The sequence below is a fragment of the Phasianus colchicus genome, chromosome 2 (genome assembly GCF_987193195.1).
Source record: "Phasianus colchicus chromosome 2, bPhaCol1.hap1.1, whole genome shotgun sequence".
NCBI lineage: Eukaryota > Metazoa > Chordata > Aves > Galliformes > Phasianidae > Phasianus > Phasianus colchicus.
In genome coordinates, this window is record NC_143437.1 from 28,812,864 (window position 1) to 28,829,522 (window position 16,659).

Sequence of the window (16,659 nt, forward strand, 5' to 3'; positions counted from 1 at the left end):
TCAGCTAAGAAAATCTGTTCTGCTTGTGAAGTGAGGAGCTGCCTCCTCCAACATGATTCTATGAAAAAATAGCTTAGGATGTAAATGCCCAGTGAACACTTTCATTCTGATTTACTCTATCATTTATTAAAATGGCTGTAGTGAAGAATGCTGAGAAACACTATGACTTACTATCCTCAAAGCAACAGAAAAATAATACTGTGGATTAAGCATTTTTTTTTCTTCCACAAAGCTTACAGCTGCAAAAAAGCTGTGTCTCTTGGTCAACTTATTCTCCTTTATTCTTACTTTCTTGTATGGGAGTCAAATACAATTTTTTAAATGAATTAATACAGTGCTAGCAGAATAGAATGTATATTTTATATATTGCATTTCTTTCAGATGTTGTATACTCTGCACACACTCAGGGCTTTTCTATATACCCTGTGAGGTTCTATATTAATGTGCAGTTCCAGAAAGGGGAACAGGAGCACACCAGGGCATGAACAACCCAAAAGTTTTCTGAAGTGTATTGATTCCTGAACTTCCTAAAACTGAGTTGAAGAGCTAATAAGGGGAGGAGGATCTGCTGCACCTCTTATTTACAAATATAGGAAGATTGATCATGGATGTGAAAGGTGGGGTGGCCTTGGCTGTAATGACTATGAAATTGTAAAATTCAGAAATCTGAGAATAGGAAACGAAGAAAAAAAGCAAGGTCAAAACCTTAGACTTAATGAGAGCAAATGTCAGCCTGTTCAGGAACTGCTTGAAAAAAATTAAAAAAAAAAAAAAACATGAGACACAGCCCTAGATTGTTGGGAAGTCCAGGAGAGCTGGTTGTTTTTCAAGGATCACCTCCTTCCAGCTCAAGAACAATCTGTCCTGATAAGAATTTAAGCAATGGCAGCAGGGGCCTGAATGGTTGAGCAAGGAGCTCCTGACTCTAGACAGCCTTAAAAAAGAACTGTATTAGATGTGAGAGCCAGATCAGGTGACACAGGAAGACTGGGAAATGGGGTTTGGAAAGGTTATATAAGTGCCCAGTGAGGGGGACTGAAAATGAGCCGAGCTGCTGTGCTCAAAATATTATCAGCAAGAGTGTAATTAATATGGAATCCAGTTCTATCTAACAACTTAATTAGTGACCTGGATGATGGGACCAAGTTCAACAGCAAATTTTCAGTTCTGCGTTGTCTGCAAATGGGTGGTTGACATACCAGATGGTTGTCCTGCTACTCACATAATCTGGAGAAAAAAGCCAGTAGAAATCTTTAAGTTCAACATAGTGAAATGGCAAATTCTGCTCCTAGGGGGGTAGAAACACATGCACCAGTACAGGATTGTGATTGGAAAAAAGGTTTGCAGAAAATTACCTGGAACACTGTGTCCAGTGCTGGGCTCCCATAAAGGGACTGGGACATCTTAGGGGAGGCTCAGAATGCTAGGACTCTTTACAGAAAGAACAGTCTGAAGCAGCTGTTTATGCTCCATACATGCAAATAACCCAGCCTGACAGGACAGAATCCTACTTTAGTTGACTCTTCTTTGAGCAGGGGAATTGTAGTAGGTGGTCCCTTCCAACTTCAAAGATACACGATTCTCTATGAAAACTGCAGTTACTTTGTATAGGAAAGATTTAGTTAAACATTTTCCTTTGATGATTACTGTATGTGTGCAACAGAATGAAGGAACTAGTTATTTTAAAAAAAGAAAAAAAGCATATTGGTAGGACACGGTATTTAGTTACAGTGTAACCTATTTATCCAGGTTTCAGTGTGGTGCCAGTTACAAACACTGATTCTCTTGGTAGATCTAAAATGAGGATTATTTTTCTCTAAGCCAAATCATTTTATCAGAGGAATTTATTGTGAAGATCCTGTCAATGCAGCTCTGTGTACAGACTATTTATATACAATAGTACAACAGCATGCTGTGAATAAGACTACAGGGAAAACATTGTACTAAGTTATGTAAGCCTAATGATGTAAACATCAACTATTACAAACACAAGTATGAATCAAGTAGTGTTTTAAGATTCTGAGCAATTATTATTTGCTTAATATTTTCAGATTTCAGAAAATTTTTGATCAAGAGGCAAAGCAAGATGTGGTTTTTGACAGCATTGCCAAACCAGTGGCAGAATGGTACGTTGTTGCTCTTGAGAGTAATTGGGATAACAGGATCAAAAATAGATTTTGTTGTATTACTTGGAGGAGAGCTGCCAAGTGTTTGTCTCATTGTAAAAGGGTATTGATATTTTGATTTTCTGAATACTGACATATCTGAAACTGGGAGATATAAAACAATCCCCTGAGAATTCTATTTATGGTAAAGTTGCATCATTAACTCCTAAAACTACACTGATACGGTAGTAATTTTTGTTGCATAAAAATAGAAATCCATGTATAGTTATCTTCTTACCTATAATATAAGCTCACTTCATTGCTTTACAAAAGTATTTTCTATACAGTTTCATGAATCGCAGAATCATTGAGTGGTTAAGATTGGAAGATGACTTCTGGAGGTCAGCACAAAAATGATAAACATAACAAAAATACTGTCATCTTATTTTTTATTTTGCTCGTTTTGTTTTTGTTTTTGGAGTTTTGGTAAGGTGTAAGCATCAGACCTTGTTATTGTTGAATATTGTCATTGTTTACTAATTTAAAGGCAAGCTTATGTGAACAATTTTTTTTCTGACCTAGATATTTCTGTTATATGAGCGTGGGAACAGCAGTTTGGCTCACCTGTAGGCAAACATGCTTTACAACTATATTATTGCTAATGTGAGTGACTTACATAGAAAAAATGCCACGTAGAATTTATATAATGTGAAAAGACATCCGCATTTTGCACGTCAGCTTGAAACAATGTAGCTTACTATATCCCCTAATTTGAGAAATAGGAGAATGAACAAGTATAGATTTTGTAATGTAATAAAAAGTGAAAAATTCATTAAGCCTTCATCTCAAACAGCTATTAGTTGTGTTCATTTTGACTTAAATTTAAGTTCAGAATTGTTCAAGAATACTGCTTATTGTAGGTTACAGTTTGATAGGTTTCATTCATGCTATTTTTGTGATACTTATCTTCTGCAGTGCTTATGGTGAAATTTTAAATGTTTTTGAAAATTTTAGTCAAAATAGGAAATAATATTTCAACTTGCCTTTTAGGGAAAGCTTTTTTGAAATTTCAGTGGAAACTTACACTGAGCCCTCAGAAACGGTTACGTGCACATTTGGACACCAATGTTATTTTTGAAATATGAGACATTACCAAATTAGATTTGTTCCATAAATCTGGCCAAAGCATAAAAAAGAAATGTCGTGCTGAGATACTTTGTTTATTTTAATTAAAAAGAACTTTAATCTGATCACCAACTGATAGAAGATACCTAAATACTATGTGTAAAGACAAATTCTCCCTGAGAAATGCTTTTCCAGATCCTGCAAATTAAGTTCTTTCTCCTTTTCATCATAAGTATTATGTTTGGGGACTGTTTTTACCAAGATTTTACAGATTTATTTATATATTTCTTTGTTAATCTTATTAAATGACTGTGAACTACTGTTTTCTGAGATTGCAAAAAGGAAAGAGAAGGACTTTGGTAAAACATTTCATGTCAGCAAGAACTGAGATGAGGAGATGGCTTACAAGATTTAAAGATCAAGATATTTTCCACCTTCTTCATGTAGCAATTGGACAGATCAATACAATGGAAAAGGCATTACAACAGAGGTGCAGTGATGAAAGGACTGACACAATAGAGAGGTGCTATAAAGGAAGGAGAAGAAGATTGCTCACCCATATCAGAAGTTTCTATGTTTGCAGGGGAAAGCTTCACCAAAGAGGGATCTCCAGGAAGAGATCCTTCCTTAGTGGCAGTCAGCCCTTAAATGGGCTCTAAGAGAGGTGCAGCCAGGCTCCACTCTTCCTGTTGCACAGTTGAAAAGCCTTCACCTGTGCTCCCAGGGCTGACCGGGTCCTTTCCCCAGGTGCTACATCAGTGGTTCAAGCTGTGACTCAACAGTTACCTTATACTTCAGAAGTCCAGTATTTTCATAGCTAGAACACCCACCTTCACGTTACTAGTCATTTAAAATGAAGCTTCAGAACTCCAATTAAAATAACAATATGAATCTGAAATAAACTAGTAAAAGCAAAATTTGTTTCTGATTCCCAGCCATTACATTAATCTACAAACAGACACTCAAAAGAATTTAGGCCTTATTTAGTACAGCCTTTTTGATTTAAACATTTAAACATTTTTTATTTATTTACATTATGAACTTAGTAAAAACCTTTCATCTTAAACTTTTTCATTTTAAACAAAACAATAATGAATATGACAGATATCATAAATCCATCTTCAAAGTCATTCTGAAGACTGTGAAATAGAAATTACCAGAGCAAAGAGGTCTTTTTGCTTAAATTTCATATTCAGTTTTGCTGTAATGGCTTCTGGCTCTGGATTGACTTCATCCAGCAGTTATCAGGATGAGATTCCTGTATTTGTCTTTAATATCTGCTGATGTCAAAAGCTTGATAATAAGGTCACGTTATTTCTTCAGTTTATTTTCATTATTAATTGAAGTTCAGAGTAACAAAAAAAGAGTCGGAGTGTTCTGACTTCCCTGAGAAAGACTGTTGTACTGGTATTTATAAAACGCTATGTTTACATTGTGTAAACATTCAGCATTCGTTTTCAAGGAATAGTAAAGATTATTTTTTACAAATCCATTCCTCTGTTAATCTTTTTTTTTTCTGTGAATTATGTCTACTGCTAAAAAATTCTCTCTTAAAATCATAGAATAATCAGGTTGGAAGAGGTCTCTGTAAGTCATTAGGTCCAACCTTCTGGGCAAAACAGGGATAGCTTCAGAGTTTGCTCAAGCATAGCAGAGCTTTGAAAATATCCAAAGATGTGGATCCCACAACTCATTGTGCACCAGTTCCAGGGCTTACCTGCTCTCATCATGAAGAACATTTTCATCATATTTTGAACTTCTTTTGCATCTTGCAACATCTGCCTTTTATCCTACCACTTCTTGGAACAATCCATTCTGTAACAAAAGGTGACAATTACATACACGTATAGCCTCCTCATCTCCAAGCTGACAGAAAACAACTCCTTTTGCTTCTCCATGTTTTAATGTTCGCTAGCTTGAACCAACTTGGTTTTGTTAGAATCACTTGTGTTTCTTTCTAGCATCCTTCTTGGACTGGGAAATCCAAATCTGAACACAGAACTCATTTTAGAACGTATTTTTATTTTTTATTTATATATTTAAAGTTCATCTAGTTCCAACCCCCCTGCTATAGACAGGGACACCTTCCTCTAGATCAGGTTGCTTAAAGTCCCATCCAGCTTTGTTTTGATTGCTTCCAAGGAGGGGGCATCCACAACTTCTCTTGGCAGCCCATACCAGTGTATCCCCACTCTCACAGTAATGAATTTCTTCCTAATATCTAGTCTAAATCTACCCTCTTGGAGTTTAAAACCATTTCCCCTTATCCTGTTGTTACATGACTCTATAAAAAGTCCCTCTTCAAGTATTGGAAGGCTAATGTAAGGTCCCCTTGGAGCCTTCTCCAGGCTGAAGAGGAAAGCAGACATTATACTCAGGCACAAACTACCCTTCAGTCTCATTAACAATAAGCATAGAAACAAATGAAAAGTTCTGTGTTCATAAACTTTAAATAGAAAAAAAAAAAGATCATGGTAAATTAAAACAAAATGTATCCAGAAAAACAAACCACAACAAAACAACCTCAGCCTGCTTTCAACCTTTGTCTACTATCACTGAGTTTTATACCACTCTAAGTCATCTCAGATACTCAAGAACAAAGTACTGAATGGTATTTTGAACTATAGCAACTAATTATACATTTTCTAGCTTCCACTTGAGAAATTTCTCACTTGAGGAATGTTAACAAGTTGTAAACACAATGGATCAATGAATTTAAGTATGATTACTTGCATGAGTTAGACTTTTGTATCACACTATTGTTTCGGAATTTTGTGTCTTCCCACCATGAAGTAAGTCTCTTGAGTAACAGCAATTGTTAGTATACAGCACTGCAGCAGTCATTTACTTAAATAAGAGTCTACATTGATGTTTTTAATGAAATATTAGTTTTTTACTACACTTCTGTTTTTTAATTGCCACTAATTATGAGTAAATTAGAAAGTGCGAGTCAACTGTTAACAAAGTAGGAATATTTGACGGAAAATAGCAAAATGTCCTTGCTCACTTTTAACTGCATTTATAGATGCGTCCATTCTAGAAAGTGCTGTAGCTGATAATTGATACAATTTTTCTGACACATTTTGCATAGTAACATAATCAGGGAAGAGACAAGATCTTCTCTTAATATAAAAATATTTTATTGAAGCCCTGAATCTTGTCTTCTTTTCAGAGAATCACCTAATCTAGTCCAACACAAAATAGAAATGCTCTTTAAAATAACTGCTTTTTCTTATATCTCTAAACCACCACAATTGCAGGTACGGTGTTACAACATAATTTTAATTTTCTCTCTTATTGGGTGACTAACAGTCAGCGCTTAGGGAAAAAAACAAACATGTAAATCTACTTTCACCTAGTATTGTTAGCTCCCAGTTAGTTGTAGTTTAGGGACTTTCTGAAATAAAATTAATTTCTCTGTGTTTAGACACCATCAGAGAACATTTTCAGGAATTTAGTTTCTGCTGATGCCTGTGTGATCTTTTAGCATCCACAACATCCATTGCAAGGAATTTCATAGCTTAACACCATTTTGCATGAAGAATCATTTCCTCTTGCTTGTTTTGAACCTGCCATCTGCAAACTTACTTTGATACTCTTACCTTCTGACAGATAATTACTGTATTCAGCATTCAGATAAAGTGGTGCAGGCATTATAAATTCCTAAGATAAATGAATGAGGTGTTTCCTAATAATGAATGTTTTGATTTTTAACATCTGTATATATATATGTAGTTCCTTTTAACATGTTTCTGTTTTTTTCTCTGTCATCCTACTGTAACGGATTAAAATAAGCAATTTGGCATCTGCTCAAGCCTTTAAATAATAATTTGGAAAACCATTGCATCTCTTGTGGCGCCAGACCAGCAGTTATCTATACGTGGTTCTTTTTAGCTTATGCAAGGGCTGTTTGCCCCTTTTTATTTATAAACAAAATGCACAAGAAAAATTTATCATTTCTTTTTGTTTATCCAAAAGGAGTAGATCTTTAAGCATAGTAAACCAAATCCAGAGTAGATTGTACTTCTGATACATTTCATCACGAAAGTAATTCCTTCCTGATTATTTTATGCCTTTTTAGTATTTTTTATTATTCATATATGTTCTTTGCACTTTCTTCATATATTTTGTCAGGAATTTTGGTAGAAAAATTTCAAGTGGAGGGAAAGTTTTCTAAATGTTGGCTACTAAAAAAAGAGAAAACCTGGCCCTCCTTAGTCTGATTTCTTTATCATGTAGGCTGTTGCCACTTCTGGTTTGGCTGGCCATGTGAATATTACAGTCAGTAATAGATTTCAAAGATGATTGGCATTACAAATTATTTTACTCAATTTTTGTTTTCAGACAAATGAAAATTCAAAATAATTATGTCCTCTTTTTTACCTCATTGTTTATAGCCAGTCAGAGCGCAGTACAGGATGTTAGAGCACTTAAAATACAGTTCGAGGTCAAGGCAGTTTACAACAATTAATAATAATTTGATCTAGAAATGTGGAGACAGATTTTTATCTTTTGAGACAGAGCTGTACAAGGAAAACAAATACTTATCAACTACAAATATCAATTGATATTTTAAATACAGTATACAGAAAGTTTTACTGTTAATATCAAGGGAAAAATGAAAATTTACATTTATGTTTCAGACATCAGCTCATCAAAAGTATCCTGGTAAAAATACAAGCCTCTCCTTAAAACAGTACAAGAAACTTCACCAGCTATTAAAAAGAAAATAACTGCTGAATTATTCTGTCAAATTGCACCAACTTCTCATTGGTGGAATCTAGATTACCACAATTTGGGACTACTTTTTTCTTTCTTTGCATTAAAACCCCACTCTTCTAAAATGAAATTGGGACTAAAAGTCAGGATCAAATATATTGTGTCATAATGTCAAATATATTGCCTCATCAGCCATGGCTGATGAAAATCACATCTGCTGTAGTCTAATCCTACACATTTCCTGCTGAGTGTGCAGCTGAACTACTGTTCAGCCTATCTTCTGTTATGCTGTTTAATGGAAATCAGATGAACATCAATAGTGTGAGTCTGATGATTTACAGAGAAAAACATTTTGGATAGGCTTTTGTTAGGTACTTCAGCAAATGTGAGGTGGGAAAAAAGATGATCACCTCTGAATGGCATTTCAGACTGCGTAAATTCTATTGAATCTGAAATGAATATGTTGAATTGAAGACAGCTGCTATGTATTTAAGAATTACTGTTAATTGCATTTTGGTTTTATAAAAAGCTTATCATAAAAAATATGCTGTGGATATTAATTATCACTTCATTTTTGTATTTTTTCTATAGTGCTTTGGCAGGATATAATGGTACTATCTTTGCATACGGTCAAACAGGTAGTGGCAAAACATTTACAATCACAGGAGGAGCTGAACGTTACAGTGACCGAGGCATCATTCCCAGGACTCTCTCTTACATTTTTGATCAACTGCAGAAGGTATGGGAGATTCTTTTCTGCATTTGTTGGTTTTCTTTTTTAAATGAGTGGTGTAAAAATATTTAGCTATATTTTGAAGGACAATTTTTATAATACTGTTATAAAGTAACAGTAAGAAGCCCTAAAATTAGTAATTCAGTCATGTTGAAGAAAACACGTAACTTTTGAAAAAATAAAATGAAATATTACACAATAATGAGCTGCTAACTGTTGGTTGCCTGCCTTTTTTTGCAGTAGAATGAAACAATGGATATCAAAGGATGTTGCTTTTTTTTTTAAACCATGCTATTTTTTCAGTTGTTTCTATTATATACATTCAGATCACATAATAAGTTCTACTTGTCTTATCTTCACTGCTTCACCCTTTTTTTCACTGTATGCATTGCATCACATGCGCGTCATGCAAAAATAGCTTTGACTCCTATGCAACAATAAACCAACAATATTGCATTAAATAAGGACCATTTTTTCACTCATCATAAGTTATATAATTTCTTTGTGCTTGATTGATACTCAAAAAAATAGTACACTTCATAAAATATTCAGCTATTAACTCAGTGCAACTGCATGTTCATATCTGATGTAATTATTTATTAACTATATTACTGACACATAGCTAAATGCATTTCTTATTGTGTAAAAAATAATTTTCAAGTCAGTAATGCAGGATTTGAAAGAGAATAAGTATGTGTTCATTCTCCTTGTCTGCCCTTTTCTTTTTAACTCCAATTACATACTTATATGGAATGATTTTATGTGTAGGTGATATTACTAATAAAAGTCTGGTTCACTCAGCATAATTGAATTGAAAGTGGTCATGTATTAAGCCCATTTTTAAATACAATTACATATGTATAACTTATGAACAAATTATGCAAATAGTAAAAATGTCATTAATATTTTTTATTATTATTATTACTGTTATTCATTTTTCCTAATGCACTCATATTAAAAAGACAAAAAATCCTTTGGTCTGTTTTTAAACCAGAGTCAGAACCTAAAGACAAGTTAACAGTGGCTAGAAAAATACTTTCAAAAGTAATAAATTATATTCTGAAAACTAATTTTGCATGTGCTTTATGCTAGAACTGTCAATTTTTAGTGGAGAAATAGTCACCGCACCTGTGTAAATATGGGTTTGGCTCCACCAAAAAATTTCAACAGTACTAAGTACAAGAAATATTTATATTTCATTCTCTGTTCCTTTTTTTTCCCCTCATCTTACAATATTTCTGACATTTATAGTCCTCTCCCAGTTATTTCTTTTCTTTTAATTGTTTTTAATACTCCACAGAAGATTTTCCTACCACTGTCAACTCTGTGAAACTGTTATGTGATTACTGAATTTGGCATAGCTGTTAAGGTAAAACACACAACTCTAGTGTGGTAATCAAGCTAAACCTAGGAGCTATGAACTTACCTGTAGGTGAATCCATAAAGTAAAATGAATGTTATAAATGCTCCATTTCAACAACTCTAATTCTAGCCGTGGAGAACTTAGGAGGGAAACTAAATACTCTCAAAACAGTTTTATGATTACACAAATCAAAATCTCTTACAAAAAAACTTAGTGTCATTGTTGCGCTTACAAATTATTTAAGCCAATTTAGAGACCATTGTAACCCACTGAATTTGAAATCTTGCACTCTTCTTTGAATTAAAAAAAAAAATTCTCATCTCCTGTGCAGAAAAAGCCATTGTACTTAGCTGAAGGAAAATATGGGAGGTGAAACCTGACTGCAACTTAGCTTTAAGTCATTTCTGTGGCACTGTAAATCCACAAGTGCAATTTAATTTAACAACTTCTTTATTTTATAGACAGAACACAGGGCAACAATGTCTGACAGATGGTAATAATAGTATTTAAAATACTACAAGTATACTCTAAAGTCTCAACGTTAAGAGCAATTAAAAAAACTCAAATAAATACAAATAAGAAAACTAGTCTTAAATCTCCCCTGAAATATTTCTTATTATCCATTTACATTAATTTTTCTAATAACTTAAAGACAATTCCCAACTGATATACTTCCAGAACTAAAAAACAACAACAAAAAACCCCTAATCAAATAGTAAAGTGATTTTTAAGTTAGTTATTCTGAATTTCATGTTTGAAAGAATTCTATATTTGGTCTTCTGGCTGACCTTCAGCCCACAGGTTGGAAGGACGGCATAAGTAATATGTCTTATTTTTGTCAAACACAAGGGAACTCTGAATATCAGTAACTAGCCAATAGCATTCCAGATTTAAAATCCCTTTTCTAAAAGTATGTACTTGTGTGTTTTACTTACTAAAAAAATTACTGTAGAATAACTTCATTTTTATGCAAAGAAATCAGTGAATAACTGAAAAGATCTGACATCAGAAAGCACACTGATGATTGTTTATTATGTTTAAAGTACATTTTATTTTGTCCTTTGTAGCAGCAATATGAGCAAACAGTTGTGCTTCTGCAAGCATAGGGGGCAAAAGCAAAAAGAGAAAAAGATGTGTTTTCTATCTTGTCTAATATATGGGTTTTTTCTTCATTTACTACACCAGGCCTATTACTAATTTAAGATTAATCTTTGCGTTTTAGCAAAGCTATCTAATTAAGCATTTAAGTATTATTTGAAGTTACCAGCAGTCTTTATACTGTATATTTAAAATATATAATTCACTTAACACAGGCAACCAATTGTAAAAAACCAAGGATATGTTTCTCAATCACATAAACATGTCTTGTTTGAGTAACAGTTACAAATGTTGAATAGATACACTCAGCTTTTTCAAAGTATGGTTTCAGCAGGTACACATATACAGCATATTGCAAGTGCATAGAAGTTTGCTCTTCTGTAAATGGAAACAAAAGAACCATGTGGTTATGTTGCCTTAGATCTTCAGCTACACTCACATGACCTCATTTGAGTAATTGCTCTTCTTGTAGAAAGGGAGGAGGGTGATCAGGAATTGCCAGCAACATGATGTCAACACAGCAACATCCTTGTCCAATGATGTTTATGTAATTAAATATATATGTAGGATAAAAAAAATCTGTTTTTATTTCCTTCTGTTTTTTGCCTTTTCTCAGTACATTCTTCTGGCAAAAATAAAAAGTTTCTTCTCATTTTCAGACCTTTCTTTGGATTAAAAGCACTACTTAGCTTTGATTCTAGTGGTATTTGTGTGCCTATTTCCAGATCCTTGCACTTCTTTGTACATTTTCTTTCTTTGTGCTTCTTAAAACACTTCTCTTGGTGTTTTGTATCTTGACACTTGCTTCTTTTAACACCTTTCCTTTACTTCATTTATTTTTTATCTATCACTGTGCTTTGGAAATTACTGACGTGGCAGAAAAAAAAAAGTCATCTGCTTCCTATCCTAGGTAGAATGGAACAGGAGAAAATGAATTCAGAGACAAAAAAAATATGACTGTTAAGACCTTAACTTGAATCATACAGTGAAGTTTGCAAGCAAGAAAACAAAACTGTAACAAGAAAATAAAGGCAAATCAAACTCTTTTTTTGCTGTTTTTAATAGCAACTTTTTTTTTTTTCTGAAATTCTGATTTGTAGATCCACCTCTTTGAGCAGTTCCTTAACACATTTTCCCAGCCATTTGTATTGTACCTTTCTAAAAAGTAACCCTTGAAAGACTGATCTATCAATGTGGAAAAAACCTCATATGGGAAATAACTATTCAGTGAAAATAAAAGGTCTCTATCTCAAGATATTTTGCATAACAACTGCTGTAGATTGGATTATAAAATTGCTACTGTTTGTTTAATATGAGTCCTCGTTTTGTCCACTGAAAAGAACGACAACGTTTATTTCTGAAATCTTGGTCCATTCTGTTGAACTATGCAGTACGGATTTGGCTTTGGGACAGAAGGAAACTTTGACGACAAAAGCCAATTATGTTAAGTTATGCACTGACAGTGTGCTATACAGAAATGAGGAATACAGAGAATAGAATCATCTACAGAGTTTAAGTGTTATGATAAAACATGAGAGTAGAAAGCAGTACATCACTAAATGATTCTAAATGTCACTAAATGTTTTTATATGAAACAAAACTTCAGCGTTTTTATGTTTTTCTTTTTTTTTTCATAGTCTTTTTCTTTATAATATGAGGCTTTACCTCTATAACATTTTTTATAGGATTAAAAAGTGGAATGTTGCATGGTTCTGTAAGCTAGCTATGTTTTAAATGCATACAAACTTTCCTAGGTATACGGAACCAATAAATACAAAAAGAAAAAACAAACTCAGCTTTCTTTTAATCATGGGCATAGTGGAGTTCAGGGTGCTTTGATTTTCATAATTTTATTTTATTTTTTTAAACTTCACCCTTTTTCTACTTTAGATTTCATGCATGTGGTCTCAGAAAATATAAATATCCCTAATTGAGAATATAAACTATACCCAGGAAAAGAAGAAGAGACAGAATGAGAGAACAACATAGAAGTTGTAGTGATAAGTCTGTCCCCTGGCCTAGCTTTCATTTGTGTTTATAGCTCTTCCTTTGCCTCACTGTTTACTTGTTGTTTTATTATTTGTTGTTTTGGGGTTTTTTTTGTTTTGTTTTGTTTTTTAGGACAACAGCAAAGTCTATACAACTCATGTTTCATACTTAGAAATCTACAATGAATGTGGTTATGATCTGTTGGACCCAAGACATGAAGCTTCCAGATTAGAAGATTTGCCGTAAGTAACAAAAATACATAGAATAGACAAGCAAAACAAAAATCACTGTCAGATACCATCTATATGTGATCCTAGCATTTAATAATACTTGGACAAGGATAGTTAAAAAAAGGTATGTAGGTCACAAACATGTAAGTCCAGCAAAGTTAAAGACCTTGCACTTAACAGGAAATTCAAAACCTAATCTCTAAGTTTCTCCTGAAAGAAGAGTTTATGGCTTATGTTGCTCTTAAAATAACAAATGATAAATAGTTATAAGTGAGTCTGGAAACCATAAACCTTCTCACTCAGCATGACAGCAGAAATGTGTAAATAGCAATTTCATCACTGCTGATGAAGTGCACTAAGAACTGCCAATGGACCAATATCAGAATATAATTGAATTTCTGTCAAAATAGCTAATTACATTTGTAACATATTAAACTCATTTTTAATATTCTTTTCCCCAAAATATGTTCTGGAATTACTACATAGAATTCTAGAATTACTGTAAGAATTTCTATAAAATGTACCTTAAGCTTTCTACACAGCATATGCTAACCAGGAACTATATCTACAAAATCTTTTAAGATCAGCCTCTGTAAGACAAACTAGTCTAGAGATAAGAAAGGAAGCCAACAAATTCAGTATATGAGACTGTACTCCAGGTTGGTCTCACAGCTTCACTTCATGTATAAAATCATGAAGAATTCCATTTTTGTAATGAAATATTGATAAAATACTGTGTTGTTTTTTTTTTTTTAATCATGAATGTACAAGAGCTGTTCTGAAAATCATGCCTCCTATTTTATTACATTGGCTAATATTCCATTTTGTGCCATGTTACAGATAAACAGCAGTCAGGTAGTTGAAAAAACGACATGGAAGTGCGTATGAAACAGATGTGTCACTGAATTTCTCAGTGCAGGAAAAATGACACCCATTGGCATTAATTGACACTGAATGTTTATGGATGTTAAGCACAGTGAGGTTGTGGGTGGTGAGTGTCAGCAGCAGTGACAGTGAAATGAAAGACAAGCCACATTCCAGATGGCCATGCACAGCTGTCACACCACAAAATGAAGAGTGTCTCAATCAGCTTATCCACACAAATCAGCAGGTTACAACCAGGGAACTGCATGCAGAGTTGAGTATCAGCTTCAATGCACTGGAAATAATATCAGCAAAGTTGGAAGATTGCAAAATTTGTGCCACGTGGGTCCCATGAACACTCACACAGGAACAGAAAGAACAGTATGTGTGTCAGGACCTATTGAACCAATATGAGGCTGAAAGTGACTGTTTCCTGGATTGTATCATCACCAGTGATGACGCATGGTGTCACCACTATGGACTGTTGTTTTGACTTTAGCTCATGGAGTGGTAATACCCAAATTACCCATTGAATAAAAAGTCTGATACACAGCCCTCAACTGTTAAAATGATGCATGCTGTCTTTTGGGATGGAAAAGGGGTTACCCTCCTTGATTTCCTGGAACTCAGACAAACCATCAGCTCTGACAGCTACATCATGATTCTGACTAAGCTGAAGGTTCAAAGTCAGGCCAGAGAAAAAAAGAAAACCTTTATCTTGCAACACAACAATGCCAGGCCGCATGCCAGTTTGAATACCATGGACACGTGGCTAGTATTGGCTAGGCTGTCCTACCACAACCACTGTATAGTCCAGGTTTGGTACTTTCTCACTTATATCTGTTTGGGCTGATGAAGAATGGGCTGAATGGGCAATATTTTCCTAGCAACACTGTCATCATAGCAGCTATGAAAATGGGTCACCTCCATCAAGTGCTAATTTTTATGAGCATGGCATGCAGGCTCTTTATTCATCGCCAGTAAAAATGCATAGCTAACAGTGATGACTACATTGAAAAAGTGTTTTGCAGCTGAGAAGCTATTCTATCAAATAGCGATATTCTGCTCTTTGTACTGATTTTAGCTTCCCTAGAAATAAATAGGAGGTATTGCTTTCAGAGTGACCTAATATATGGCTATTACCATTTCAGTATCTCAGTTGTCAAGAAGTATATGTTCTGCTATAAATATATACCTTCACCACTTATATTTAAGATTGTGTAGAATTATTCAGTTAGTAAGACATTTTTATTTTTAAGATATTTCAGGGGTTAAACTTTAAGAAATAAATTGTAATGGCCTGAACTAAAATGGGAGAGAAACTGCATAAAGTGTAACTACACGATCAGTTCTATTTTAGTTGCTTGGACGTATTCTTGCAAATGGCAAAGTAAATAGTAGTTACAGAGACTTTAAAAATATATTAAGTGTTTATAACCTGATATATATTTCATTTCTTTTAATGAGAATTTTATGTATTTAAGACCTTTTAGGGTTTTACTGGTGGTAAGCAAAGTACAGAAGAATATAATTTACTCAGGTTTGTTTGAAAGCACATTTTTCACAGGAATATATTTTTTAAAACCCTATTGCTTATTTTACTTCAACAGGAAATTGTTTAATATCACTGCTTTAAATTCCACCGTGGATCATCAGGCTTTTAAGAACCATAAAAAGCCAAATGCTGTTTTTCTGTAGCTTTATAAACATTAGCAGCCTGTGCGGCTATTCTCTTCTCCCAGCTATGTAAGATAGACAAAAAAAATATTGAAGAATTATATTATTTTAGAGAAGGAAACGAAAGATTAGTTAGTTTAGTAGGTATGTAGGTTGTTTTGAATGCTCTCGTTATCTATATTCTTGCAAAGATGGGATGGATGCAATGTGCTTCAGAGGTAGATAATTCTGCCTAGGGAGCTCTATGTTAATGATTATATTATTCATCAGTTTAATGGAAGATATAAACACAATGATAATATTTGTGTGATAAAAGTTAAAAAATTTCACAACAGACTCATTGATGATATTTGAAAATCAGGGCATGAAAACAGTATTGATTTTTAAGGTAGATTTGAATGACAAAAAAATTTGAGTTGCCCACTGTACCTAAATATTGTGTGACTAGTTCTGGAATTCTAAAGTCATATGGAATTCAAGATGAGAAGCAGCTTTCATTAGAAAAAATTCTATTTTTCTGGAAATATATTTCTGACAAAGGGGTGAATATAGACTGCGTGTACTTCTATGTCTTTATGTATACATATATAGACATGTATCCCACCTATTCATGTGTCTATTCTTGTTCTTCTGAAAGATGCTTTCTTTTTGCTTATTTTCCTTGGAGCCATGCAAACTTTGGATTCAGTCTAATTTAAATGTACAATATTCACTATACATAGCAAGCTTGTATTTTTTGAAAGAGCTAAGTCTATA

At 33.7% G+C, this 16,659-nt stretch overlaps 1 protein-coding gene across 4 annotated transcripts in view; it reads left to right on the forward strand.

The window, feature by feature from the left end:
- KIF6 (kinesin family member 6) overlaps nt 1-16,659 on the forward strand; it is a 141,187-nt gene that overhangs the window by 1,504 nt on the left and 123,024 nt on the right. For 3 of the 4 annotated variants that reach the window (XM_090135205.1, XM_090135206.1, XM_031594268.2), the window contains exons 3-5: nt 2,052-2,126; nt 8,541-8,688; nt 13,265-13,374. In XM_090135205.1, the coding sequence (XP_089991331.1) occupies nt 2,052-2,126; nt 8,541-8,688; nt 13,265-13,374 (333 nt within the window). The remainder of the gene's footprint in view (nt 1-2,051; nt 2,127-8,540; nt 8,689-13,264; nt 13,375-16,659) is intronic. The other variant, XM_090135204.1, reaches the window with a different exon arrangement.